This window comes from Lactuca sativa, chromosome 1 (genome assembly GCF_002870075.4).
Source record: "Lactuca sativa cultivar Salinas chromosome 1, Lsat_Salinas_v11, whole genome shotgun sequence".
Lineage (NCBI taxonomy): Eukaryota > Viridiplantae > Streptophyta > Magnoliopsida > Asterales > Asteraceae > Lactuca > Lactuca sativa.
In genome coordinates this window covers 207,187,746-207,211,467 of record NC_056623.2, presented here as the reverse complement: position 1 = coordinate 207,211,467, position 23,722 = coordinate 207,187,746, and the positions used below count along the sequence as shown (strand labels likewise).

The following is a 23,722-nucleotide window of genomic DNA, read 5'->3' as shown; positions in this document are numbered from 1 at the left end:
ATGACACTTAGATTTAAACGGTGTATTTGTTCCTATCCATGTGAATTTGTCAAAACCAAAGTTTACGACAAATTCAAACTCATATGGATCCAACTTTCTTAATCTCGATTTCTTGTCTTATGGTAGCACAGCTGCCCACCATGTCTTCCAAGTAGTTAAGCAGCTCACCTTTTCTTATCAATGTACTTTCCATTGATCAAGGTCCTTGCCTTTTATGCATTCAAATGAGAACTCATAGGACTCACATGCATAATTAACTCGATTGGATTGGCACAAAAACAAAATACTATCAACACGATAGGTTGTAAATCTCAACTCGTGTGCTAGTGACGATCGATAAGGTTGATTTGATTTGTTCTTGAAACCTTTCAAGACCATTGAGACTCCCACTGACTCCTTGACATATAATATTCTCTTGTCAAAACATTTCTTGACATACAAATATTCAAGAGTTAGTGTAGCTTTTATCAAAACTCTTCATAAATTGGTCCTAGTTGGTCTTGTCTTATCCAAGACATCACAACTTTCCACATTTGATGAATGTTATAAACCTTTAATACTTTTCACTCATTGTCACAATCTTAACTTTAAGACTTGTTATTGGAACGAAGTATGATTGACTTCTTGATTTAACCATTTCTTCAATTCTTGATTTCTCTTCTTAGACATACAATTGTACTAAGACTCACATAGAGGATCAATTGAGATATGGTTCTTAATCATTATGACCTATCATAAAGCATAAAAGGTACTCTCCCTTCTTAGAATGGAGAAAATTTTATCTTTCTGCCTACTTGATTCTTCTTATTCGTTCTGCTATTGATTTAAACCTTTTCAATCAATTCAGAATTATACTTAATCTTGTAAGTATAATCATATTTACTAAACCTTTAGTAAATCATGACGAATATTTTTGTTATTCTTATGGTGGACTTGATCAACACGCAACTTTGTGTACTCAATCTCCTAGTCCTTCACTTGACACTTTGTCAATGAATTAGTCTAATTTCCAAATATGAAATTTCTCATTCATCGTGCAACCAAGTTGCATGATTCCAAGTTTCTGTCCAATTGAAACTTGGGTGATGAGAAACTTTCCTTATTCGGTAAATTCTTCGACATTTCCACAAATAACATAATAAAAACCAAATCCATTATTGCTAATAATAGAAACGTTCAAACATCAATTTTTCATATACGTCATTGCAAGGATAAATAAATAATATAAAATCAAATTTTATTTTATTGCGAAAAAAATTTGTCCTTACAATGCAATTCATTGAAAAACTATGCTAATACATCTTTCTTAGCAATCTAATTCTAACTCTAAGTAGTAGCTCAAGAATCTAATCTTCGAGAAATGCGATCGAAATCCATTCCTTCACAGTTAGATTCTGCTCACTTCTTCCCTTAAGCTTCCTTTCTTTTCTTCGATCCTACAAAACATCAATTGTAATCTTATCACATTATGTATTAAGAATCTAGCATAGAAGCTTAAAAGAGTTAGCTAATGGATTTTACCTATATTAGAGCCATACGTTTCGACTCTCCCATCTCTTAGATCTCTTAGGTAAATGGGGCAGCTTCATCTCCAATGCCCTTTCTCTTGTCAATAAAAGCAAATTGACTCTTTTGGAACAGGACATGGAACTACTTCAGACATTGCCTTTCTCTTATGATCAGACTTTTCGATCATAGCATGTCTTTCGTTGCGATTGTCTATATCCATAGAGGTCTTGAAGGCACATTCACCAATCAACTTTGCTTTTCTGTTGCGCGAAACCATTGCTGATTCAACAGCAATAAGCATATATGTGAGATCTATAAGGGTCACGTCATGGTTCATCATATAGTACTCTCTTATGAACTCACTATATGAGTTAGGGAGTGACTGAAGAACCCAATCAACAACCATTTTCTCACAGACAACGGATCCCAACATTCTTAACCTATCAATGTGTAACTTCATCCCTAGGACGTGTGCACACACCGACTTTCCTTCTTTATGTTTACTTGCCAAAAGGGCTTGAGTGATCTTTAACTTTTCAAGCCTTCGAACTTGTGGGTTAGGGAGAATAATTGGAGGAGGAGGAGGAAGTGAAGTGTGATCTCTTGTTTCTCGATCGAATCGTAGAATATCATCTTCATGTGGAAAGCTTGTTCCACGGGATTTGGGAAGACCATAGTTGTCGAACTTTGACATCTATAACACGGGAGAAAACAAATTCAAGTTAATTGATTCATTGAGTCCTTAGTAAATCACCCAAATGAGATACTAAGGCTAGGACCCAACACAATATTCTACAACTCGGGAGAGGCATGTCGTAACCCAAATTGCAGAACATTTGAAGGTAAGTGAATGACAATTCACTAATTTCCACCATGAAAAACGAAAAAGAAATTTAAGTTTTAAATCTATGAAAACTCCTAGATCCTATGAGATTCATTGAACAATTCAATGGCATGTTTAAATCTCGATATTCCCCTCTTGTTTGTGACTGGGATGCCGAGGATCACAAAGCGGGTGTGAATAACCATGCAAACTTACATCGTGCCCCCACATGTTACAGTCACCTATTCGATGTGCCGGTAAACCACACACGCTCCACCGAAATATGACAAACATTGAGTCACCCTTTGCTACCTTTACTTAGAACCATTTAGTGTGCCGGTAAACCACACACGCTCCACTAACGTCTTCGCAAGGGTACAAAGTGTAATTTCATGGAATTGCATCAATTCACTTTTGCCTAAGTAACTAAGATTGCGAATTTTATGAAAACATTTAGTTACTTTTATACTTCATTATACTTATAATGGAAGGTTTCGTATTATCCTACCCGTTCGGCTAACGACCCTCCACTAGTCAAGAGTGCGGTGGGTAAGAGTGGATACCCATTCAATCGCCATTTTATAGGCAATTTCCTTAAACACCCCTTATAGACCAGCTTCGTGAATGAGGCCTACTAACGGTAAGACTGACTTTTACTCATACATACATATATATATATATATATATATATATATATATATATATATATATATATATATATATATATAATGTTAGACTTTTAATGTTATATATATAGTATAGGGTGTATTTTACATTTTTAAAATATTAGGTGGTCAAATTTAACAATTATACTTTTAATTCAATTAAATTTTAAACCAAAAAGTTTATGGATTTATTAAACCTCTTTTAATTATACACCTTAATTAATTAATAAAACCATAAGGGTGTGATTTGAACTTTTCAAACAATACTAGGGTTTTAGAATTTAACATTCCTAAATTAAACTTTTAATCAACTTTTAAATTCCAAAACTTGAGGGCAAGTTTTGAAACATTTCAAAACATTAGGGTTTAGAATTTAAATATACATCAAAATTAAAAAAATAATCAAAATTTAAATTCCAAAACTTGAGGGCAAGTTTTGAATCCTATTTCAAAACATTAGGGTTTTAACTATTTAAATTTCAAAACAACAAAACTTTTGGGTTCAAATTTAAACTATAAAACCTAAAGGGGAAAGTATGAAACTTTTCAAAGTACAAGTATCAAATAACAAATAATCTAAATTAACATTTAATCACATAATTATCCATATTTGATTTATTTAATGATTTCTTGCAAAACAATTTACCAATTTAGTCAAAATAATTAATCAATTATCACATAAGGAAACAATTATCTTATTAATTGATAAATATCTTCAATTAGATCAAGAATATAGTCAAATATATCATAAAATCGGATTAATATTGATCTAATATGATAAGGCAACTATCCTTAAGCAAAAACAGCATGAAATCCCGGTTTTCCCTCCATCTGACCAGCCGACTCGCCGTGTCAGGCATGGACTCGTCGAGTCACCTTGGACTCAGCGAGTCCAGCCTCCAGAAACACAAAATTCGAAATTTTCAATCATACAATGCATCAATTCAATAGAATCCAGTCTAGGCTCTGATACCACTGATGGGTTTTTGTCATAAGACATCCTATGTGCTCATACAAACCCTAATGCTTGGATCTAGGTTTCTCTATTGTACATGCAAGTTATACAAGACTATAAACCCTAATTCTAGCATTCAAGTAATCATATTAACATGAGAATAGGTTTAAGATGTTACCTTGATTGTTATGTAGCAATAACAATCCCAAATCTCCTTGTATTGACTTTAGAAAGCTTAGAGTCACAAATGTCACTCCTCTAATGGTTCACAAACACCATAAGCAAGAGGATGAAGAGGAGAGAGGATGAAGACTGCCCAAAACGTGTTCTAACCCTAGAAGAATGCTTCACCACATTTTTGGGTCATAAGGGTCTTATATATAGTTAGGCAATTAGGGTTATCTAACAAGGAAACCCTAATTTGGATGCTTAAGCCCTAAGCAACCCATGGACTCCTTTAATTAGGGCATTGGACGATTTCCTTATGGGTTTCCCCATATAATTCGTCCACTCCTTAATTTAAGACAATCCATGGCCCAAATTGCAATTATCTTATAATTACAATTCCAGTCCCTTAAGTTTAATTAATCTCTTTTAGTCACAAAACTAATTACCAATTAATTCTTGACTAATATTAATTAAACAATATGATTTCTCCTTTAATATATTATTCTCATAATATATTAATAAATCATATTTAATCCTTTCTCTCCATAATTCATCCTATCAAGTTGCTTTGGTGAAGACAACTCAAAAGGACCATGCACCATCGGGTTAAGTACATACCAAAATAGTTATGGACTTAGACACTAATCCAACAAATCAACCAAGGAAATCCATACAAAACAAAGAAGGGAAGAGATCATACCAGATCAGGAGCTTGCAATGAAGATGAAATTGATCTTCTAACTCTCCTCTGAGATCCTTGCAACACCCTCGCTCCTCCTTTCCAAGAATCAACCTCCAATAAGCCATTTTCTTCTCTAGATCACCAATCACTCTAGGGTTTCTCTCAAGGAACGAAGACTCTGGTGGGGAGGGGCCAAGGAGGCTATAAGTGCCTGTAAATAGGTCCCAAACCCCGGAATTTAGGGTTTCTCTGCCCAACACCTACTTGGCGAGTCCTTCCTCAGACTCATTGAGTCCACCATTAAACCCGCGAGAAAAACCTGACTTGACTCGGCAAGTTGGATCCTCAACTCGTCGAGTCTCTCCTCTAATCACAAAATTAACTTGCACAATAATAATCCTGAAAATCCGGAATGTTACAATTCTCCCCCACTTGAATTAGATTTCGCCCTCAAAATCATTTCTCAACTACACATAGATTGAAATCATCACCCGAAAGGCACCACCGAAAGGATCTCATACAACACCGATATCTTTCTCTATGGACACCTAAAACCACACCGAAACTTCCAAGACCAGAATTTAACTAACTCTTGCATCGCTAAAATACTCCATCCCTATATCCGGAAACTCCAGTAGCCTGACTCGCCGCCAGACCGCCCACTCGAGCGATCACCATGATATTCGCTCCTCGAATATCAAAACCTAATTATTCACTGGCTCTCTGATTCCCATAAGTCCAAATCCAACAACCGGCTATTGCCCGCCCAAACCGATCATGCTAAGTCATCCGAATCACGCTCCAAGAACGAAAGGGCACACCCACTAAACTGCTATCAGCACTGATCCGAAAAGAACCCATAACACTTTACCCTCAGAACACAAAAGAATAACCATGCTCGTTCAGAAGTGTCCTCATACATCACACTCATAAGCCTCAGCTTCAATTCCCATATCCCTGTTGACACCACACGAGGTCTAACCTCAACCCAACCGTTGAACCTCTATGGTTACCCATAACATGATCCAAAATGTCTCACTGAAGTCCTTCTCATATCAACTCTCTCGGCCCAGTGACACACAAGTCACAAAGTTCTCTTTAATCCAAACGGATACTATACTCTCAACTAGAATCGTCTCATGTATCCCGTGATATTTCCCGTGCCCACTAACTGACCCTGCTCAGGTCTACGATATTGGGTGACAATGATAACTCCCCTCTTAGCACGGAATCCATCTCTAAATCCGGAACTCGTACCGCCTACCTGACGCATCGCCAGAGCCAAACTCAACTTGAGATTTTGGTCTACCCCAAAGTTCGAATTACTCATCCCAATGAAACACTTATCTCATAACTCATGACTCGCAACCTGCATGCAAAACACCTCTCTAATTCCCTTTGGTTGGGACAACCACCACTCAAATCAGAATATAGCGATCCCCAACAATTGGAAACCTCAGCCTCACCCCTGTCTCGACCGCCAGGCTCCCACAACTCAACCATTGGGGCTACCCAAGACTAAACTCTTCTACTTCGCTCTAATCAAAGAGTACTTCCTCATAACCTCCTCTCGTTGACTAGTGAGTGCTACGGCTCCTCGCAGCATCACACAACAACCTCTCTCTGACTAGTGAGTACTACGGCTCCCCGCAGCATCATAACACCCACTGACTAGTGAGTACTACGACTCCTCGCAGCATCACAACACCCTCTGACTAGTGAGTACTACGGATCCCCGCAACATCACGACACCATGTTCACTAACTCATGCTCCGTGGACTCACATAGGTAGATGCCTACACTCATTCAAATCATGCATCCTCATTGCTGATAACAACCTCCATAACCAAAACACCTTTTCCCGCTGCAACCTTCATTCCTAAATAATCCCCCTTGATTTCAATACCCAAGGAGATCCCACTAGAATCATAGATACTTGATACACTACTTACGGACACAACCAAGGAAAATTAATTAATTCGGCAATCAGGGCATTATTCTCGGATTCCTCGGAACACTATCACAGAACATCACAATGTCCTGCCTCAACCACTTATCTCCTACCCCCAGCATCATACAGATACAACAATACACTCCCACCAAATCTCGTAATTAATCCTTCATTTCCTTAATGCGCAACTTCGGTGTATCCAAACACTCAATTGGAATACGGAGAAATCTCTAACGCTTCAGAACACGTTGACGACCATCCGAAATTCTACCTTTACTGCTCAACCCACGCTAGAATACACATACCGACCTGGGAGTTGGCTGCCCGATCATCTCCTATCTACCCCAAAGGGCCAGATAACAATCCATTCATCGAACCATAATTCCTTAATTGCCAACACCCTCCTTACGAGGCTACCACCTTGAACATCTCTAACCACCACCAGGTTCCTGACCAATGGCCACCTGCCGTGGAGGCGCTTGCCCTTTCTCAAAACGTACCTCATGCATTATCTCACTCTGCACCTCGCCTCGCCCACCAACAACCCTGGTCTCATGAATCCGAACCGCAAGTCTCTATATCCAGATCTCCAACTGCTCTTGAACAAGTCTCTGGTCCCCTCAATAAAATACTCAGTTCTCCCCCACTTAGGATTCGAACCATCACCAATTGACGCACTAACAATCTATCCCACAGACTGTTTCCACCAGTAACTTCGCACCTACTCTTGGAAGGTGCTACACAATGCCCGATGATCTCCCCACATAGAGATCAAGCAACCCCAATTACACTGAATCTCCGATGAAATCCTCAGGAACTTCTCATCACGACTGCCTCTAGTCCTTCCAAAATCTCATACTATCCCACTACCAGACATTTCCACTGTCCAGTAATAACCCTGACTATTGGACTGAAAATACTGAATCATCATACTCTTCATTCTCGACTTCTCAACCAATGTTCCAACATGTGAATCATTACAAGAACAGGGACTCCATTCCCATACCGAATACCCATCCTAGACAAAAGAGCCACCGCCCCGAGATACTCTTCTAGATTACCCGTTGCTATAGCTAACATATGCCCTACTATACTCAAATAGGGTGCATCTTGGTCCTTGACCATCTCAATCCCAACTGACAACCTGCTCATGGTATATCATCACTTCGCGGCAGACATGTTGCCAGATGCTCTGGTGGAAGATCGCCATCGTAGTCAACCCACATGGTTTACTCCTAACCCCAATACCGAAGTCTCACACATCTTATGTTTCCTACAAGAAACGGTAGTAGCACCACTAAGGTCACAGATGGTGACATCTCTTCTATCGGCTGATTGGTCATCTCAGGTCGTAATTCTCCATGAAAGCCATCTCTACTCATCCTTTAGTCTTGCGACTCTATCTGACATCTCACCAAATATACCTTGGAATTTATCTTGACCTCCCTCTCAAGGGATGCTTCTTTGAACTCATTCATCATGACCTTTTGGCCTCATACTCTATCGTATCTGATCTCTACCAAATCAATCATGACTGGATAACCGAAGAAACTCCAACATCCTTTGCTACGAGTCATGGTACTCATTCCAGGACATCACCTCTAAACCTGCTACAATGCATGGTACCCGAACCATGACATCACTCCTCAATCTACTACACTGCTACTCGAACCACGGCATCACTCCTCAACCTACTACAATGCATGGTACTCGAACCTTGACATCACTCCTCAATCTGCTACGATGCATGGTACCCGAACCATGGCATCACTCCTCAATCTGCTATGATGCATGGTACCCGAACCATGACATCACTTCTCAATCTGCTACGACGCATGGTACCCGAACCATGGCATCACTCCTCAATCAGCTACAATCATCACTTCTCAATCTGATACGATGCATGGTACCCGGACCATGGCATCACTCCTCAATCTGCTACGATGCATGGTACTCGAACCATGACATCACTCCTCAATCCGCTACGATGCATGGTACCCGAACCATGGCATCACTCCTCAATCTGCTACGATGCATGGTACTCAAACCATGACATCACTCCTTAATCTGCTACGATGCATGGTACTCGAACCATAACATCACTCCTTAATTTGCCACTTAGATCCCCCGGTCTACTCCCTGTTTCGACTATGGGTCCTCTGCTTTCCGTAGTACGGGCCCATACTACCTGCCACATCTACCCATACTTTCCACACTGACCATCCCAGAGTTTCTAAGTAGCTACTCAACTTTCTCAATCACCAATCCCGTCACGCGTGCTCGCTCCCCAGCAAAATGCTCTACTCTGCCAGCGTACTCATCCAACTAAGATCATTCCCTAGGTTCTTCCCAGGTTCTCACACTTCTCCGCCATCAGCTGCTGAAGAACTCCTAATGATGCTAACCATCTACCTCCTGAATATCGTCATATTCACTCAGTAGCTGTCTCCCATCATCGAGAGCTCCACAAAGCACGAAGCAAGCAACATTCGGGCATCGAAGTACCTCCTCCAGCACGTAAAAACCTCCTTAGGTTATTATCGACTCGCTCTCCTAATACTCGAAGGATATCACCGAACTCAAACAACTTCACCCCACGTGATTATCTGGCTACCCTCTCGGTAGGCTCCTCCCATGCTCTTCTAGGTATCTCTCCTAGATTACTCCTCTACTCAAAATCCTCTAAACATGGGATTCCTACTGGATACTCTTACATACTCGAAAGCACATCACTGATAACCGCAACTCCTAGGCTAAGACATCACAAATCAGGCCACTCTAGTCCAAAAATATGGAATACCTAGCTTATCTCTAGCATGCATAATATCTCATAACATATATCATAAGCATCTCATAACACAAAGTAAGGGTATTTTGGGAAATCACTGTTCGGGCTCTGGCTGATTGTACACACTGATCCTTCTCGTTTTCTCTTTGAACTCTTATTCACTTTAGAAAAATCATTTCTTTGAAAATTTTCTCAATTCCTCTGTTTGAGTCCAGATTTACCGGAAGGTGCATCCGAATCCCTCAAATCAAGGCTCTAATACCAACTTGTAACGACGTAAATTTTACAAAAACTAAAATTTTCATTTAAAATCACTTAATTCTTAAAACACTCTTCATAAAATCTCATTTTTGTTTAATTTACAATACACATCTCCATATTCAGATAATTAATAATCCAGGATCTTCAAAAACATAACTCTTCCTCTGGTGTGTACAATCGAGCTGGTGCCGTCCCATGATCTTGAGAAAACCTGAAACACATAACACATAACACGGTAAGCACGAAGCTTAGTGAGTTCCCCAAAATACCACATATAACACATATTAGCCACTCGAGGCTATAACTCTATGGGCCCTTGGGCCCTAACTCTGTGGACCCTCTGGTCCTAACTCTGTGGACCTTCCGGTCCTAACTCTGTAACTCTGGGTTACACACGACATAAATCACATAGAAATAATGCAGTGCAAAACATCACATATATAACATACAAGATACTCTGTCACATAACTCTAGTTACCACTCAAGGTAAAGTATAGTGAGAAGACTCGCCTGGCAAGCAGAAAGCAGTTATCCTCACTCTTGAATCTCGAACTCGCCGCCTAACACATAAGGCAATATCTCTAATTAACACTCGTGATCTCAACTCTAATTAAACCGACGATTACTCTTTCCCTCTCTAATCAAAAAGTGGGTAAAAGACCATTTTACCCCTCCGAGGTCCGCATTACTTATATTGACCAAAACCCCAAAGTTAACAGGTGTCAACTCAAGTTAACAATCCACACTTGACCCTACTCGTCGAGTGCATCCTTGCGACTCGTCGAGTCCCATCGTATTATCAGAACTCTACTCGAGTCTCAATCAGCTCGCCAAGTTGACCTCTAACTCGGTGAGCCAACACTGGGTTAAGGCTACTCGTTCAAACCTGCTATAACTCGTCAAGTCACCTCATGGACTCGGCGAGTTGGCTCCTACATATTGCTCATTCTGTCATCTGAGGTCAGATCTGCAACCCAAACTCATAGATCTAACCTCCCACTACCTAATAGTCCTGTAAAGGTCTGAACTTGAGGCTCATGCATGGTGTATTTTGCTCAATACACCATTTGGACTCCATTGAAGCTCCATATCTTCAAAGCTCCCAAACAACTCTTTCATGGCTGCCTACTTTTTGATTCCATGGACCTCACAAGGTCCAGATCTACACATGACTTAAAAAAGGGTTTGGATGCACCCACAACCCTATCTAAATGGTGATCCAAGCCCTAACTTAATCAACCAAGGAAATCCATACAAAACAAAGAAGGGAAGAGCTCACACCGGATCTGGAGCTTGCAATGAAGATGAAATTGATCTTCTAACTCTCCTCTGAGATCCTTGCAACACCCTTGCTCCTCCTTTCCAACAATCAACCTCTAATAAGCCATTTTCTTCTCTAGATCACCAATCACTCTAGGGTTTCTCTCAAGGAACGAAGACTCTGGTGGGGAGGGGCCAAGGAGGCTATAAGTGCCTTTAAATAGGTCCCAAACCCCATAATTTAGGGTTTCTCTGTCCAACACCTACTTGGCGAGTCCCTCCTTGGACTCGTTCATTCCACCCATTAAACCCGCAAGAAAAACCCGACTTGACTCGGCGAGTTGGACCCTCAACTCGTTGAGTCTCTCCTTTAGTCACAAAATTAACGTGCACAATAATAATCCTGAAAATCCGGAATGTTACAGAGCCTAAGTAATATGAAAGGTCATTAGGGCTTACAAAGTGTAACCGTAGCATTTGCTACACTATAAGTAAACCCCTTCGAGCCAAAATCGGTGACATGAGTGGTTACATTCATTCTAAGAGACTGAAGTTGATTTTGTGCTAAGTAACCTATTCTCTCAGGCCTGCTCTTGCATGTTGGTGATTGTGAACCATTATAGGCATCACACTTGAGGTGCTCAATCTATGAAAGGTCAAGAACTACAAGTCCTTCTAAGAGGTAAGTCATCTAACTAGTTGTATCATTCAATTATTTAAATGTATGCTAGTTAGGACAATGCTTTGGAAAATTGAAAATATGCATGTATAATTACAGAAAACATAGATCCAAAGCATTTAGGGTTGCATGTGCACCATAGGAGTGTTATAATGCTCAAAACCCAACAGTAAGAACTTATGGAAATTTCAGTTCTTTCCAAGTTGTTGGATAAAACACCAAAATATGAACAAAGAATGGGTAAAAACTCATAGAAACTTGTTGTCTTCCTATCTTGTTGAACAACCCGCCAAAGCATGAACGAAAATTGATCTGAGAAGATCTTTGAAAGCTTGGAAAATGTTCAACTGAGCAAGAAACGGAGCAGATCTAGAGATATAAGGCTTGAAACGAAGCAGGTCTAGAGATCTGAGCATTCGGTAAACAGATCTGGTCAGATCATAGCGAGAGCTAAACGGATCTGAACATATGATGGTTGAAATGAACACATCTAAGTAGTCATGAGGCGAAGAACAACAGATATGAACGTTTGGTAAGTAGATCTGGGCAGATCTTGGCGAGGGTCGAACAGATAACGGTTCAAATGAACGGATCTGAGATGAAGAACATCAAATCGAAGATGAAACTGAGGTTGATACCAAGAGACGATAACAATTCGTTATTGGTCCTACTGATGGCGAAAAATGTTGCGATATCTCACCTGGTCTTCGGGTCTTGGAGTCTTGGATCTGGATCGGAGATCGGGGTGTGATGTCGTTTGCGTATTCCCGACTTGATATCTGGCTAGAATTACAACAAATCGTTAGAGCTTCCGCAAGGCCTGATCCATGGGAGCAGGCTATGGCGATCGAGTTAGATTGGTGTTGAGGATGCACGGGTTTCTCCTAGCCGGAGAGAATGACTTTGGTGTGTGGGATGTGAATTTAGCCATGTCAGCTGGTTAGAGGCTAAGAGACTAAGGGAAAGTCCTAGGGTTTAGATCTCTATGAAAATTCCAAAGGAAGCTCCCTTCCATAGGGGAGAACATGTTCTATTTATGGGGGACACTTAGGTTTAAGGAGAGTTAGGTCAGGCTTTGGGCCGGCCCAACTCATGCCAAACTAGTAAGGAGTTGGGTAAGGCCTTATGGGATCGTTAGGCGAGCGTCAGGAGCGGGCACTAGGCGAGTGCTTGACAAGGATGACAGGCGAGCGCCAGAAGAGCGCCAGGTTAGGTTCGCTTGCCAAGTCTTGACGTCTGGACCATGCTAATGGATCATACGTGAACAGACATCTTACAAATATCTTTGACAAATTTAACATATAATTATAACATTAACACTATTTTTGTCCCATCTTTCAAATGTACATTTCCTATTCATAGCATTCTTTTCACTTAATTCCTTTATAACAAATATCAATATTTCATTTTTACTCTCAAGTTCTTCGATATTATAATATCTTCGACAATTTACAATCTATTCCTTAAAAATCTTTACTCAAACACCACACTACATTTGGTTGCAAAGTTATTAAGTTGATTTTTTACCAAAACAATATCTTGTTTGTTTTTGTTTTAAGCACGTAGTTTCTATTTAATTGTTTAGTTGTTGTGGTAATTTTGGTTGAAGACATTTCTGTGTGGTCAACATCGATAGGAGAACCTTTTTCGACATTGTGCGTTATTATAATAAGAATACATTTTATTTGCAAGTTATTTTAGGAATATCATATAAAGAGGTTTGCGCATTTTCGTTTTTTAGTAATAGATTTTACAACCTCAAAATAGTAAATAAGATCAATAGACAAACTAGGATATTAATCATGAGATAACATTTATCCTATGTATTGTCGGATGAGAGTTTCAAGAGACTTGAAGATAAAGTTGTATGCTCTCTCAGTTGGATGAAAAGAATCCCAAAAAACGTACTTTGAGACATTAGTGCACACCGGAGAATTTTGATTACACATGAAGTCAGCTTCAATTAGTCCACTCCCACAACAACCTCTATGGACTTCTTCAAAATCTTTTAGGTTTACAACAAGAGAAAAGTGAGCTTATGTTAAACAAGCAAACATGATCCTTATACCAACAAAATCGAAAACTATGTTATGTATCAAATAATTGTAATATTAACAATGGTTAATAAAAAAGGTTTGAATTGCATGCTGGGTGGTGGCAACATGCGCGATAAATAACATACTAAACTCATTTCTGTATTTTTTTAGTGGAAAAATTGCTTATATTTTTGTTTTCTCCTAGAAAATTATTAAAGCAAAATGATCATTATATATTCATTTATAGAGCTGATCCGTATACCATAATTTTTCTCCATCACAACAATTGGTGTTTTAAAATGTTTTATTGTACAACTATGTAATAAATAAATTGTTTTGTATGGCAAAAACTGTTATATACGAATCACTTCTCATTCAGTTATATATATATATAATAGTAATCTCCAATCATATACTTACCAATTTGACGGTTTCTTGTAACCATATCCATGACTGGCTTGTATATATCAGCATAAATAATCCTCGTATTCCATCTTTGAAGACCCTTTAAGTTATTTTCCAAAAGTTTATTATAATCTATTGAAATAGAATTAAAACGTTCAATGCATTTACGGCTATGAATAGGGTCCTTGGAGTTAGCGGTAATGATAGCAGGCAAACATCCAATTGGAGGCGCACTCACCACCCCTATTTTCTGTGCACCCTCAACCATCAAGCCCTGTCATCCAAAATAACAATAATGATCAGCTTTTTAGGTTAACTATCTCTTATTACAATTAGTGTACCATTATATATTTTGTTAACTAGAAACTGAAACTGAGAAGAAGTTTCTTATATGTATTCTCAACTCTTTGTTATTATATATATATATATATATATATATATATATATATATATATATATATATATATATATATATATATATATATATATATATATATATATATATATATATATATATATATATAAATAATGTGAGGTTCAATAGAGAACCATAATTAACCAAGGAACCAGTTTTTTTTTTTCAATTTTTAGAACTTATTTTTTATTAAAAAAAAACTACAAATTCAGAAATTCATATTTTTTTTATCCTTTTTTACAACGATATCAAATTCGATTAAAAAAAATTTCGTCAATAACACAATGTGAATCTTTAAAAATTCACAATTTGAATTTAAATTCACACAGTGAATCCAAAAAATATATTTAATATTAACAATGTTAAGTTATGAATTTAGATATTTTTTTGTTCGAAAAAAATAAACTCTAAAACTTGAAAAAAAAAAAAATTGGTCCCTTGAAGAACCAATAATTATAGTTCGTTATTGAACTTTTTCCCTGGACGTTAAGCCCTATCTTGCGGCATAGTAAACTAAATTTCTTTTGTTATCAAATATTTTTATCAAGATTTTCTAACAAAAGATTATAGTTATTTGTTTTAGTTATTTTTGTGTTTTTAGAACCTCAGCTTGTACATTTTGGTATGAAAACTAGAGGTTTTTCTTTATTAACCGAAAGAGGAATCGCGCGAAAAGGGAAAGCAAAACTTAAAACATTTTGATAGAAATATTCTATCAAAATCATATACCATCTTTAAGTGTGGTTTCACATTTCGTAAAAAAAAAAAGAAAAAAAAATTACTCTACTTTTTACCAAATGGACGTGATAATTCAAAGTTCCCTGTATGGGAAAAAATAAACGAAAAAAGGCATGTACTTTTCTTCCAATGATATTCCTACTTATAGATTTTAAATTAGACATGTTTCCACGAATAAGCATATGCTTATGAGGCGAGTTTAATGTTTCACTGCTCTTTATTAAAAGTCTGCTGCCTCAGCATCCGGACGTAATTAATGAACCATATTAATTAAAGAAGGGATATTTTAATATGTGCCCTAAGGGCACACATAAAAGGTATTAATTATGAAAAATATTACCATAATTAAATTCGAAATACATTTACTATGGAAATTATTAATGCACTTAATATTTCTTGATATTAATATATTTTATAATTAATTATGGTAATATATATCATCAATTAATGCTTCTTATATGTGCCCTAGGACACATATTAGAAAATCTCATTAAAGAATTGTATAAATATTTTAGAAAGAAGGAAATATGAAACTGCAGACCTGTAAGAAGCTTTCAATGTTCTGCCACAAGAAATTCTGATAACTAGAGATGGTTGGATAGGCTGTTCGTCGAACAACAATGGCCCCATAATAGTTGAAAGCGAAATCGTTTGTTCCTGAACTCACGATGTATACTGCTTTCCTAATCAAATCATCTGTTCTCTCTTTGCCAATAGCCATCGACACTTTTCTTTTATAGTCTCTGAATAAGTCCAATTGCTGTGATGTAGTGAGTGCACCCTGATTTGATAATATCGGCATAATAAGAAACATAATATTTATGGAAACCATATATCTTCACTAGCATAGAAAATATTTCTCTGTTACAAATTTTTGTACATACGATCATGGAAATCATTAGGAAAGTAATATATCTTAGGGAACTAATATATCCATCACAAGATTGCATTTTGTTTGCTAGCTAGGATTCATGCGTACAATCTTTTTTCCAGAATAACATGCTTCGTACTTTATTAAATATGGTGACCATGTGAGTCATTGATAAAATTGACTTGATTGTGATAGAGACATAGAGTACAAATAAAGGTACCAATCACGAACACGCATGAGAGAGAGAGAGAGAGAGAGAGAGAGAGAGAGAGAGAGAGAGAGAGAGAGAGAGAGAGAGAGAGAGAGAGAGAGAGAGAGAGAGAGAGAGAGAGTTACACTTAGCTGCGATGTAAATGGATCATAACCACCACCAGAAGAGGCAAAGCTAACTCCAGTCATCAGATCGTCAATTGTTAAAGTTGGATCCAAGAAAGGTGGCAAATTCTCCTTAACACCCAAAAATGAAGCTGACATTTGACCAAATCAACACAACCATAAAAACATAATTCATGCAGTGCGCAAAACAAAGATCCACAACTATAATTAAAGGTGTGCTGAAAAAGCGTGTGTTCGAAGCTCTTGGTGTATAACTTTTCTATTATAATACACGTCAAAAAAAAATAAAAAATAAGTTATAAAACATACCAATGAAATCTGTAACAAGACGACCATTACTAAACCTTCCAGTAGGTTTATGATTCACGAAATCCTTCCCGTAAGGTGGGAAGTTGGCTCTAGCAACGGTTGGAAGGTAGTTATTGTTACCCGGGTCAACGGTAGAATCTCCAAACACAAATACAGCAGAGACTTTTTCGCTCTCAGCATTACAAAATTGATATAGTAGGGATACAACATTGATCAAGAAAAGTAAAAAGACAATATTAGGGATGGTGTATCCTATTTTAGACCTCATGATATTCCCGAAGAGAAATAAAAGAGCCAATACTATCAAGTAATGTAGCCAAAATTGGTTTTATGTTTCTTTAGGAATTAGGAGTTCCAAGTTTGGATCCCTTTCAAGCCAAATTATTCATGTATATATTGTTGTGCATGGGACATGCTCCAACTATTTTAATTTATTGCTAGTATTAAATTTGTTTAAGTTTCAGATTTGGAGGTTGTTTGTTGAGCACATTTAGTGTACCCCATGCTGTTGTGGTTGTGCTAGCTGCTTCAAGAAAGGTTACATTTGAAGAAAAAATTATGAAGAGGTGGTGGGCGTTAAAGAAAGATCGTCGTATTTGTTTTTTTAATCAGTGGATCAGTAGACAATGAACACGAATTGACGTGTCATTTTTAAAATACTATTTTTTTTTTAAACGGCAAACTAACTAATCTACTCCTAAATAATCATCTATGTAGACAATGAACATGAATTGACGTGTCACTTTTAAAATATTATTTTTTTTTCAAACGGCAAACTAAGGGGCTGTTTGGCAGGATCTGAATTTTTAAGAGCTGAATTTTTAAGAGGTCTGAATTTCTAAGAGGGTCTGAATTTTTAAGATCTGAATTTTCAAATTTTGTTTGGTTGGAACCTCTGAATTGCGGTGCTGAATTATAAAAATGACCATTTTACCCTTTTGTGTTTTTTTTTATTAATTTTTGTTTGCTGAATTTAATGTTTTTGTTTATAAAATAATTGAATCAACTTATTAAATAATTATAAAGTATACAAACATCATATAAAATCTAGATTAAACAAAAATCCAAATCAAACATATCAATATCATTTCTTGATTATACCCAAAGCTACTGATTGCAATAATACAAGAAAATCAAGATTTCATATCACAAATGACAAACCTATTTCTTAATTGTTGTATCCAAAACAATTAAAAGCTCAAAAACATTGATAACCTAAAACATATCTAAAAAGTAAATATCTTCTCTTCTCTTGTCAATTTTCACTTGTTCCCCAAAATACCCTTTTGGTGTAAACCACATATTCTTTACTTAAATTCACAATTTCTTTACTTAAATTCACCACCTGTTCAAGATATAGCATCATACTTTCATTTAATGATTCCATGACAAGCTAATATTCATATTTTATCAAGCAAAACAACAAATCAAAGTAGAACAACAAAGCATAGAATTTCATCAGCAAAATTATGATCACATTTCAGATTTCATCAAACAAACAACAAGCATATGATTTCAACAATATTATCAAACTAATAAAATTAGCACAATTTCATAGATTTCAGCATAATTTCACAAGATTCCACAGATTCTCACAAATCATATGCATACTTTCATAACAAAATTTCAGAAAAACAACAAATCAAAAAAAAATACTTCATGTGTTCTTGTTGGAAAGAGAACAAACAGCAAAAACCAAGATTTCACAGCAATGTTTTTTTGAATATTTCAGCAACATTTCACAATAGAAACGAAGAGAAACAAGAAATTAGCAAGATTTCAGAGAAAACCAATAGAAAACAAAGATAAACAAGATTCACAGCAAAGACAAAGTAAAAAAATAAAAAAGAAAACCCAACAATTGCATAAAACTATACACCAAATCTGATTTCAGGAGAAAAAAAAAAACAAGTTTTCACCTCAATTCCATTCCTATGCAACAAAATTGGAATTGGTCAAACAACCCTAGCAGTCGATCAGCCTTCAAAATCATGTATCATAGATAACAAAAAATTAGGGGGGAAAATGATTTCATGTGTAGACTTCAAGAACAGATTTCACAGAAATCGATTTTTGGAAAAATTAGAGAAAAACAAACCTTGTGTGCCAAGGCGGTTCCGTTGCGGTCGTCAGCGCTGTCGATGACCGATACCACTGGCGACGATGGCGTTGTCGAAGAAGCGTTCGAAGATTAGTGCCAGCGTTCTGATCTTGGTGGTAGGAGTGAATATAAGAAGTTGTCGGAAACTCGTGTGTGTGAGGTAGAAGATAGGGGCGGCTACGTTGTCCGAGGTTGATGATGGGAGGGGGTTGACGGAGTTGGTCGCCGATGGGAGGAGATGATCGGAGTTGGAGTTAGTCAAATGTGGGGAAATACAAAAGGGATGATGAATCACAGAACGTATATGAGGGCAAAAGAGGGAAAAACGCGTTTCTTTTCTATTCAGATATACGTTGAAGTCTGAAAGTTTAAGAGGCTTCTAAAAGTTTAAGAGGCTTTAATTCATAGGCAACCAAACACTCTTAATCTGAATAATTAAGAGGTTGCCTCTTAATTTGTCAATTAAGAGGCTACCAAACAACCCCTAACTAATCTACTCCTAAATAATCATCTATGTCTCCACTGAGACTTGAACACATGACCTCTCATATGAGATGGTCACTCTATACCGCTAGGTCATTGGCCCTTTGGTTTAAAATACTATATAATTTATATTTTCAACACATAGACTATTAGAACACGAATATCAAAACTGAAAATATATATAAACAACAAAAGAAGAACGTAAACGTAAAACAACGGGGGATGGCGTTCACGGTTTGCAGCGGTTATTAAGAGTTCTTGCAAAAATGGTGTTGTTTTGGAAACCCTTTGTATAAATGGGGTTGTTTTAAATTGTTTTGCACAAATGGGTTATTAAGAGTTTTGAAAAAAATGATAGATGTGTTGTTTCAAATTCTTTTGCACAAATAGCGTTGTTGTCCCAATATTTCGATTGATTTTTAAAAAGTTATATGTCACACCCCAAAACTAAGAACGGCGGAAACGTTCTAGGGCGGAGGACGTCATGTAAAGTATCACAACACAGTATAACAGTAAATAAGCAAACAACATCATCCATTGCATTAAATATATAATTTTAATACAAGTGTGTTCCGTACAGTTATAGACACCAAAAATGTAAATCAAAATAATAAGATGAGTCTTGGATGCGCTCCATCTTCTCAAAAGCTGGCCTCGGTACCTATCTACTGTCGATCTGAGAATACACGTTATTTTGAAAGAGTTTATCAGCATTAAGCTGGTGAGTTCATAAGTATTTTAGTATCGGTGTTTGTATCAAAACGTTTGAACATGGTTTTAAGTATGAATTTGTAAACATTGGTGATAAAAGTATGTGAATGTTTGTAATTGTTTGTAAAAGTTTGAATCTCTCAGAAAAACCTATATTTTCTATTACAAGTAGCCTTCTACCAAGGCGTAACTGTTTTGTATGTTCGTTTATTGTAAAAGTGTGTAATTTCCCAAGTGTAACTATTATTAACAAAATATAGATTGTACATTAATGTTTAAGTGAAATAATCACTAAATATATGTAAAGGGTAAATTATTGTAGTACTGTAGTGTTGTATTATAGGAACTACTGCTGTACTAACTACCTCAAACCGGATTTATATTAAGGTATCGTGTGATTAATTGTACCATACTATCGACTGGTTAACAACGAAAAGGTAGGTCGTAAAAAGAAATGACGTTTGGCACCCGCAGACCTGCAGGTCCGGCTGTAGCTAGCAACAAGGTGTAGGATAGTCAATCCAGTATAGATCTATACGCAAACTCACGCTCTCCCTCCAAGAGACTCTGGCTACAACTCGGGTCATGACATTGAAGGCATGCTCTGATACAGTGGATCACAATTTGTTAACATATTCATGTATATGTAATGTATTGTTACTCGTTCTAGTATCATTGTATATGTTCTCTTTCTAGTATAGTTGTATATATTCTTCTTCTAGTATAGTTGTATATGTTCTTCTTCTAGTATAGTTGTATATGTTCTTCTTTTAGTATAGTTGTATATGTTCTTATAGTAATAAGTATCGACTCATGAATGAACTGACTCATTGAACATCTTATTGATCTAGCAATTGTATAAGTATTAACCCGTGATACCCATATGGTAACACACTAATGAAGTAACTAGTACACATGAATATGGAAGAACTTTTATGACTATATATGTACACATGATATATAATTAATATTGAAACGACCTTCGGACGACTACCCGATATCCCACCAGACCACATCTCAAGCGCGAAAAGGAAATAGGGCGGACGGCCTTCCTAAGCCTTTTAAACATTTCTTATATAACTATACATATACGGGCATGCAATTTATAATAATTATAACAAAGTTTAAGTAGAAGTATTTGATAAGTAAAAGAGTTTGTAAAGCAGTTTGATAAACAGTTTGAACAGTAATAAAATCATTGGTTTTGTAGTTATTAATCATATGTGATTGATGTAATAACTATAAGTATTCAACTTGTATCCCCCCCCCCTCCTATTAAAGGATTTAAAACATTTAAAAGTATTTCAAAGGTTAGTTAAGGGGTATGAACTCACTTGTAGTGAGTGGATTGGATTGAAGTGTCGGATACTGTGCTAGGTGGCAAACGGAGACTTGTACACACGCACGAGCCTAGTTATCATATAATGAACATATATATAACTAATTAGTCAAATTATAACTAATAAATTAAGTTGGGATACTCTAGAACATGAAAACACTTTGTATAAGTGTTATAAGTCCTAAGGGTTGCATCTAAGTTGTTGTGGGACAAGGCTAAAGGGGTTTAGGGTTCCAAAAGACCCTATACATGTGTTTACTCTTCAATAAACCCCACACAAGGAGTTTACGGTCGTAAAATCTTGAGTTTACGGCCGTAGGCTCCCAAACTTAATGATATTATGTGTTTTGAAGTGTTACATGATTCCTAGGAGCAATTCTACTTGGTGGTTTAATCCTTGGAATAGTTTAGGGCATTAAGACACTCCTTTTAGGAGTTTTCGGCCCCAAGGTCATTTCCTTTTGAGTTTACTGCCGTAAACTCATATGGAAATGGGTATTTTTATGTTTTCAAGTCCCATACTCATTTAGGATAGGTTCTAGACAATTATCTAAGGCTAATGAAGGCATTAGGCACATTTTGGTACCCTTCCTTGATGTTCAAGGCCCAAGAACCATTTCCCTTAGAGATTACGGTCGTAATCTCTCATGGGGATGGGTTTTTGAAGTTTTAAGGTCCCCAAATTAACTAGGAATAAATAGAGGCTATTGTCCAAGGTTTTAGGAGTGATTAAAACACTCTTTGGCCTTTGATTTTTGGAGTTCACGATCCAAGAACTTCTTGGGCCGTGAACACCTAAACCTTGGTGTTCTTGAATGATTTCTAGTCTTAAATACACCTACATATAAGCCTAAGATAGTTACTTAACAAGGGGAAGGGACTGGGCATCATTTAACCCTTATAAAAGAGTTTACTCCCCAAGAACGTTCTTGGGCGGTAAACTCTTGAATCTTGCAGTTTTGCTATGTAATCTATGTTATTAAACACGTTATAAGCCATATAATACAACTAGAGAGAGGTACTCACGATTTGGGATGAAAACCCGAAGATCCGTGAGAGAGAAAATGGCTTTTCTCTAGTTGGAAATGTAACTAATGAAATAATTTGGTTAAGAATTATATATATAGTCCTGGGATTTTTGGCAGAAAATATTATTTTTCAGGAATTGAACTCTATTATCATAAAGTTTTGAAATAACCGAGTTGCACAACCCATGTGCATCCACTCTCCTGATATCTCCTTAAATGTAAACCCTGAAATACTCAAACTTATTCGGAAAAGTATGAAAATTTACTGTAACTAATTTAACTTCTATTGACTTGATAATGTTCGTACAGAATGGAAATTTTGGGTTGTCACATTATATAAATGGTAGGGGTGTTTGCGGTACGGTTTGGTGCGGTTTATCCTCAAAACCGCAAACCGCACCGCATATGCGGTTTGTTATTTTCGGGAACCGCAGACCGCACCGCAAAGGTAATAAACTGCGTTATGCAGTGCGGTTTTGTGCGGGCGGTTTTGCGGTTTTTGTGCGGTTTATGCGGTTTCATAAACATAAATATTAAATTTAGTTTTAAAGATAATAAGTGTGTGGTGTTTTATATTCTATGAAGAAAAGATTAATTGTTTGTATAAGCATCTTCTTTATGTATAACATCAAAATATTTTACAATATTTTAAAATTATAATATGAACTTATGGTACTGTAAACACATATTTTTTATATTGTTGGTTTCCCATTTTGACTCATGTTTATCAATCGAAATCTCATAAACATTATTAAGGGTAAGGGTATTAAAAGTGGTAAACATCTAGCATGTTATATATATATATATGGTATGTTGCAGTGCGGTTTGAACCGCGGTTTGGTAACTATAAACCGCAAACTACACCGCATAGTGCGGTTTGATGCGGTGCAGACGGTTTATGCAGTTTGTGCGGTTTATTGCACACCCCTAATAAATGGTGTTTATATGTTACAATTCCAGCTTTATTTTATATAATAACTTATAAATATATCTTTAAACTATTTTTTAAATAACTCTCATATGATCATATTTTTATAAAAATTATTCATTTAATGTTACACATTTAACCATTTATTTTATATAATATGTTGTAAACATATCATTAGTATTTTTAATTTTTATTTTATAACTTTATTTAAATTTTACATATAATCTTATTATATATACTTACTAATTCTAAAGGTACAGATGAACAGGACTTCTCTATGA

The 23,722-nt window shown here is 36.6% G+C and overlaps 1 protein-coding gene across 1 annotated transcript; it reads right to left on the bottom strand.

Moving 5' to 3' along the window:
* Positions 1 to 13,434: 13,434 nt before the first annotated feature.
* On the bottom strand, positions 13,435 to 17,194 carry LOC111901393 (GDSL esterase/lipase At5g45960). Its single transcript, XM_023897243.2, has 5 exons — positions 16,852 to 17,194; positions 16,543 to 16,673; positions 15,877 to 16,116; positions 14,198 to 14,456; positions 13,435 to 13,746 (listed from the first exon to the last, which is right to left on the bottom strand). The coding sequence occupies exons 1-5, from the start codon at positions 17,117 to 17,119 to the stop codon at positions 13,556 to 13,558; spliced, it is 1,089 nt and encodes a 362-aa protein (XP_023753011.1). The 5' UTR covers positions 17,120 to 17,194; the 3' UTR covers positions 13,435 to 13,555.
* Between the last annotated feature and the right edge of the window lie 6,528 nt (positions 17,195 to 23,722).

Bases quoted from the DNA above. Each gene is read 5' to 3' on its own strand.
- LOC111901393 (XM_023897243.2), bottom strand. From the start codon at position 17,119: ATGAGGTCTAAAATAGGATACACCATCCCTAATATTGTCTTTTTACTT. The intron at 16,674-16,851 runs GTATGTTTTATA...GTCAAATGTCAG, and splicing joins TCTTGTTACAGATTTCATTG to CTTCATTTTTGGGTGTTAAG. The intron at 16,117-16,542 runs GTAACTCTCTCT...TTATCAAATCAG, and splicing joins CATTTACATCGCAGCTAAGT to GGTGCACTCACTACATCACA.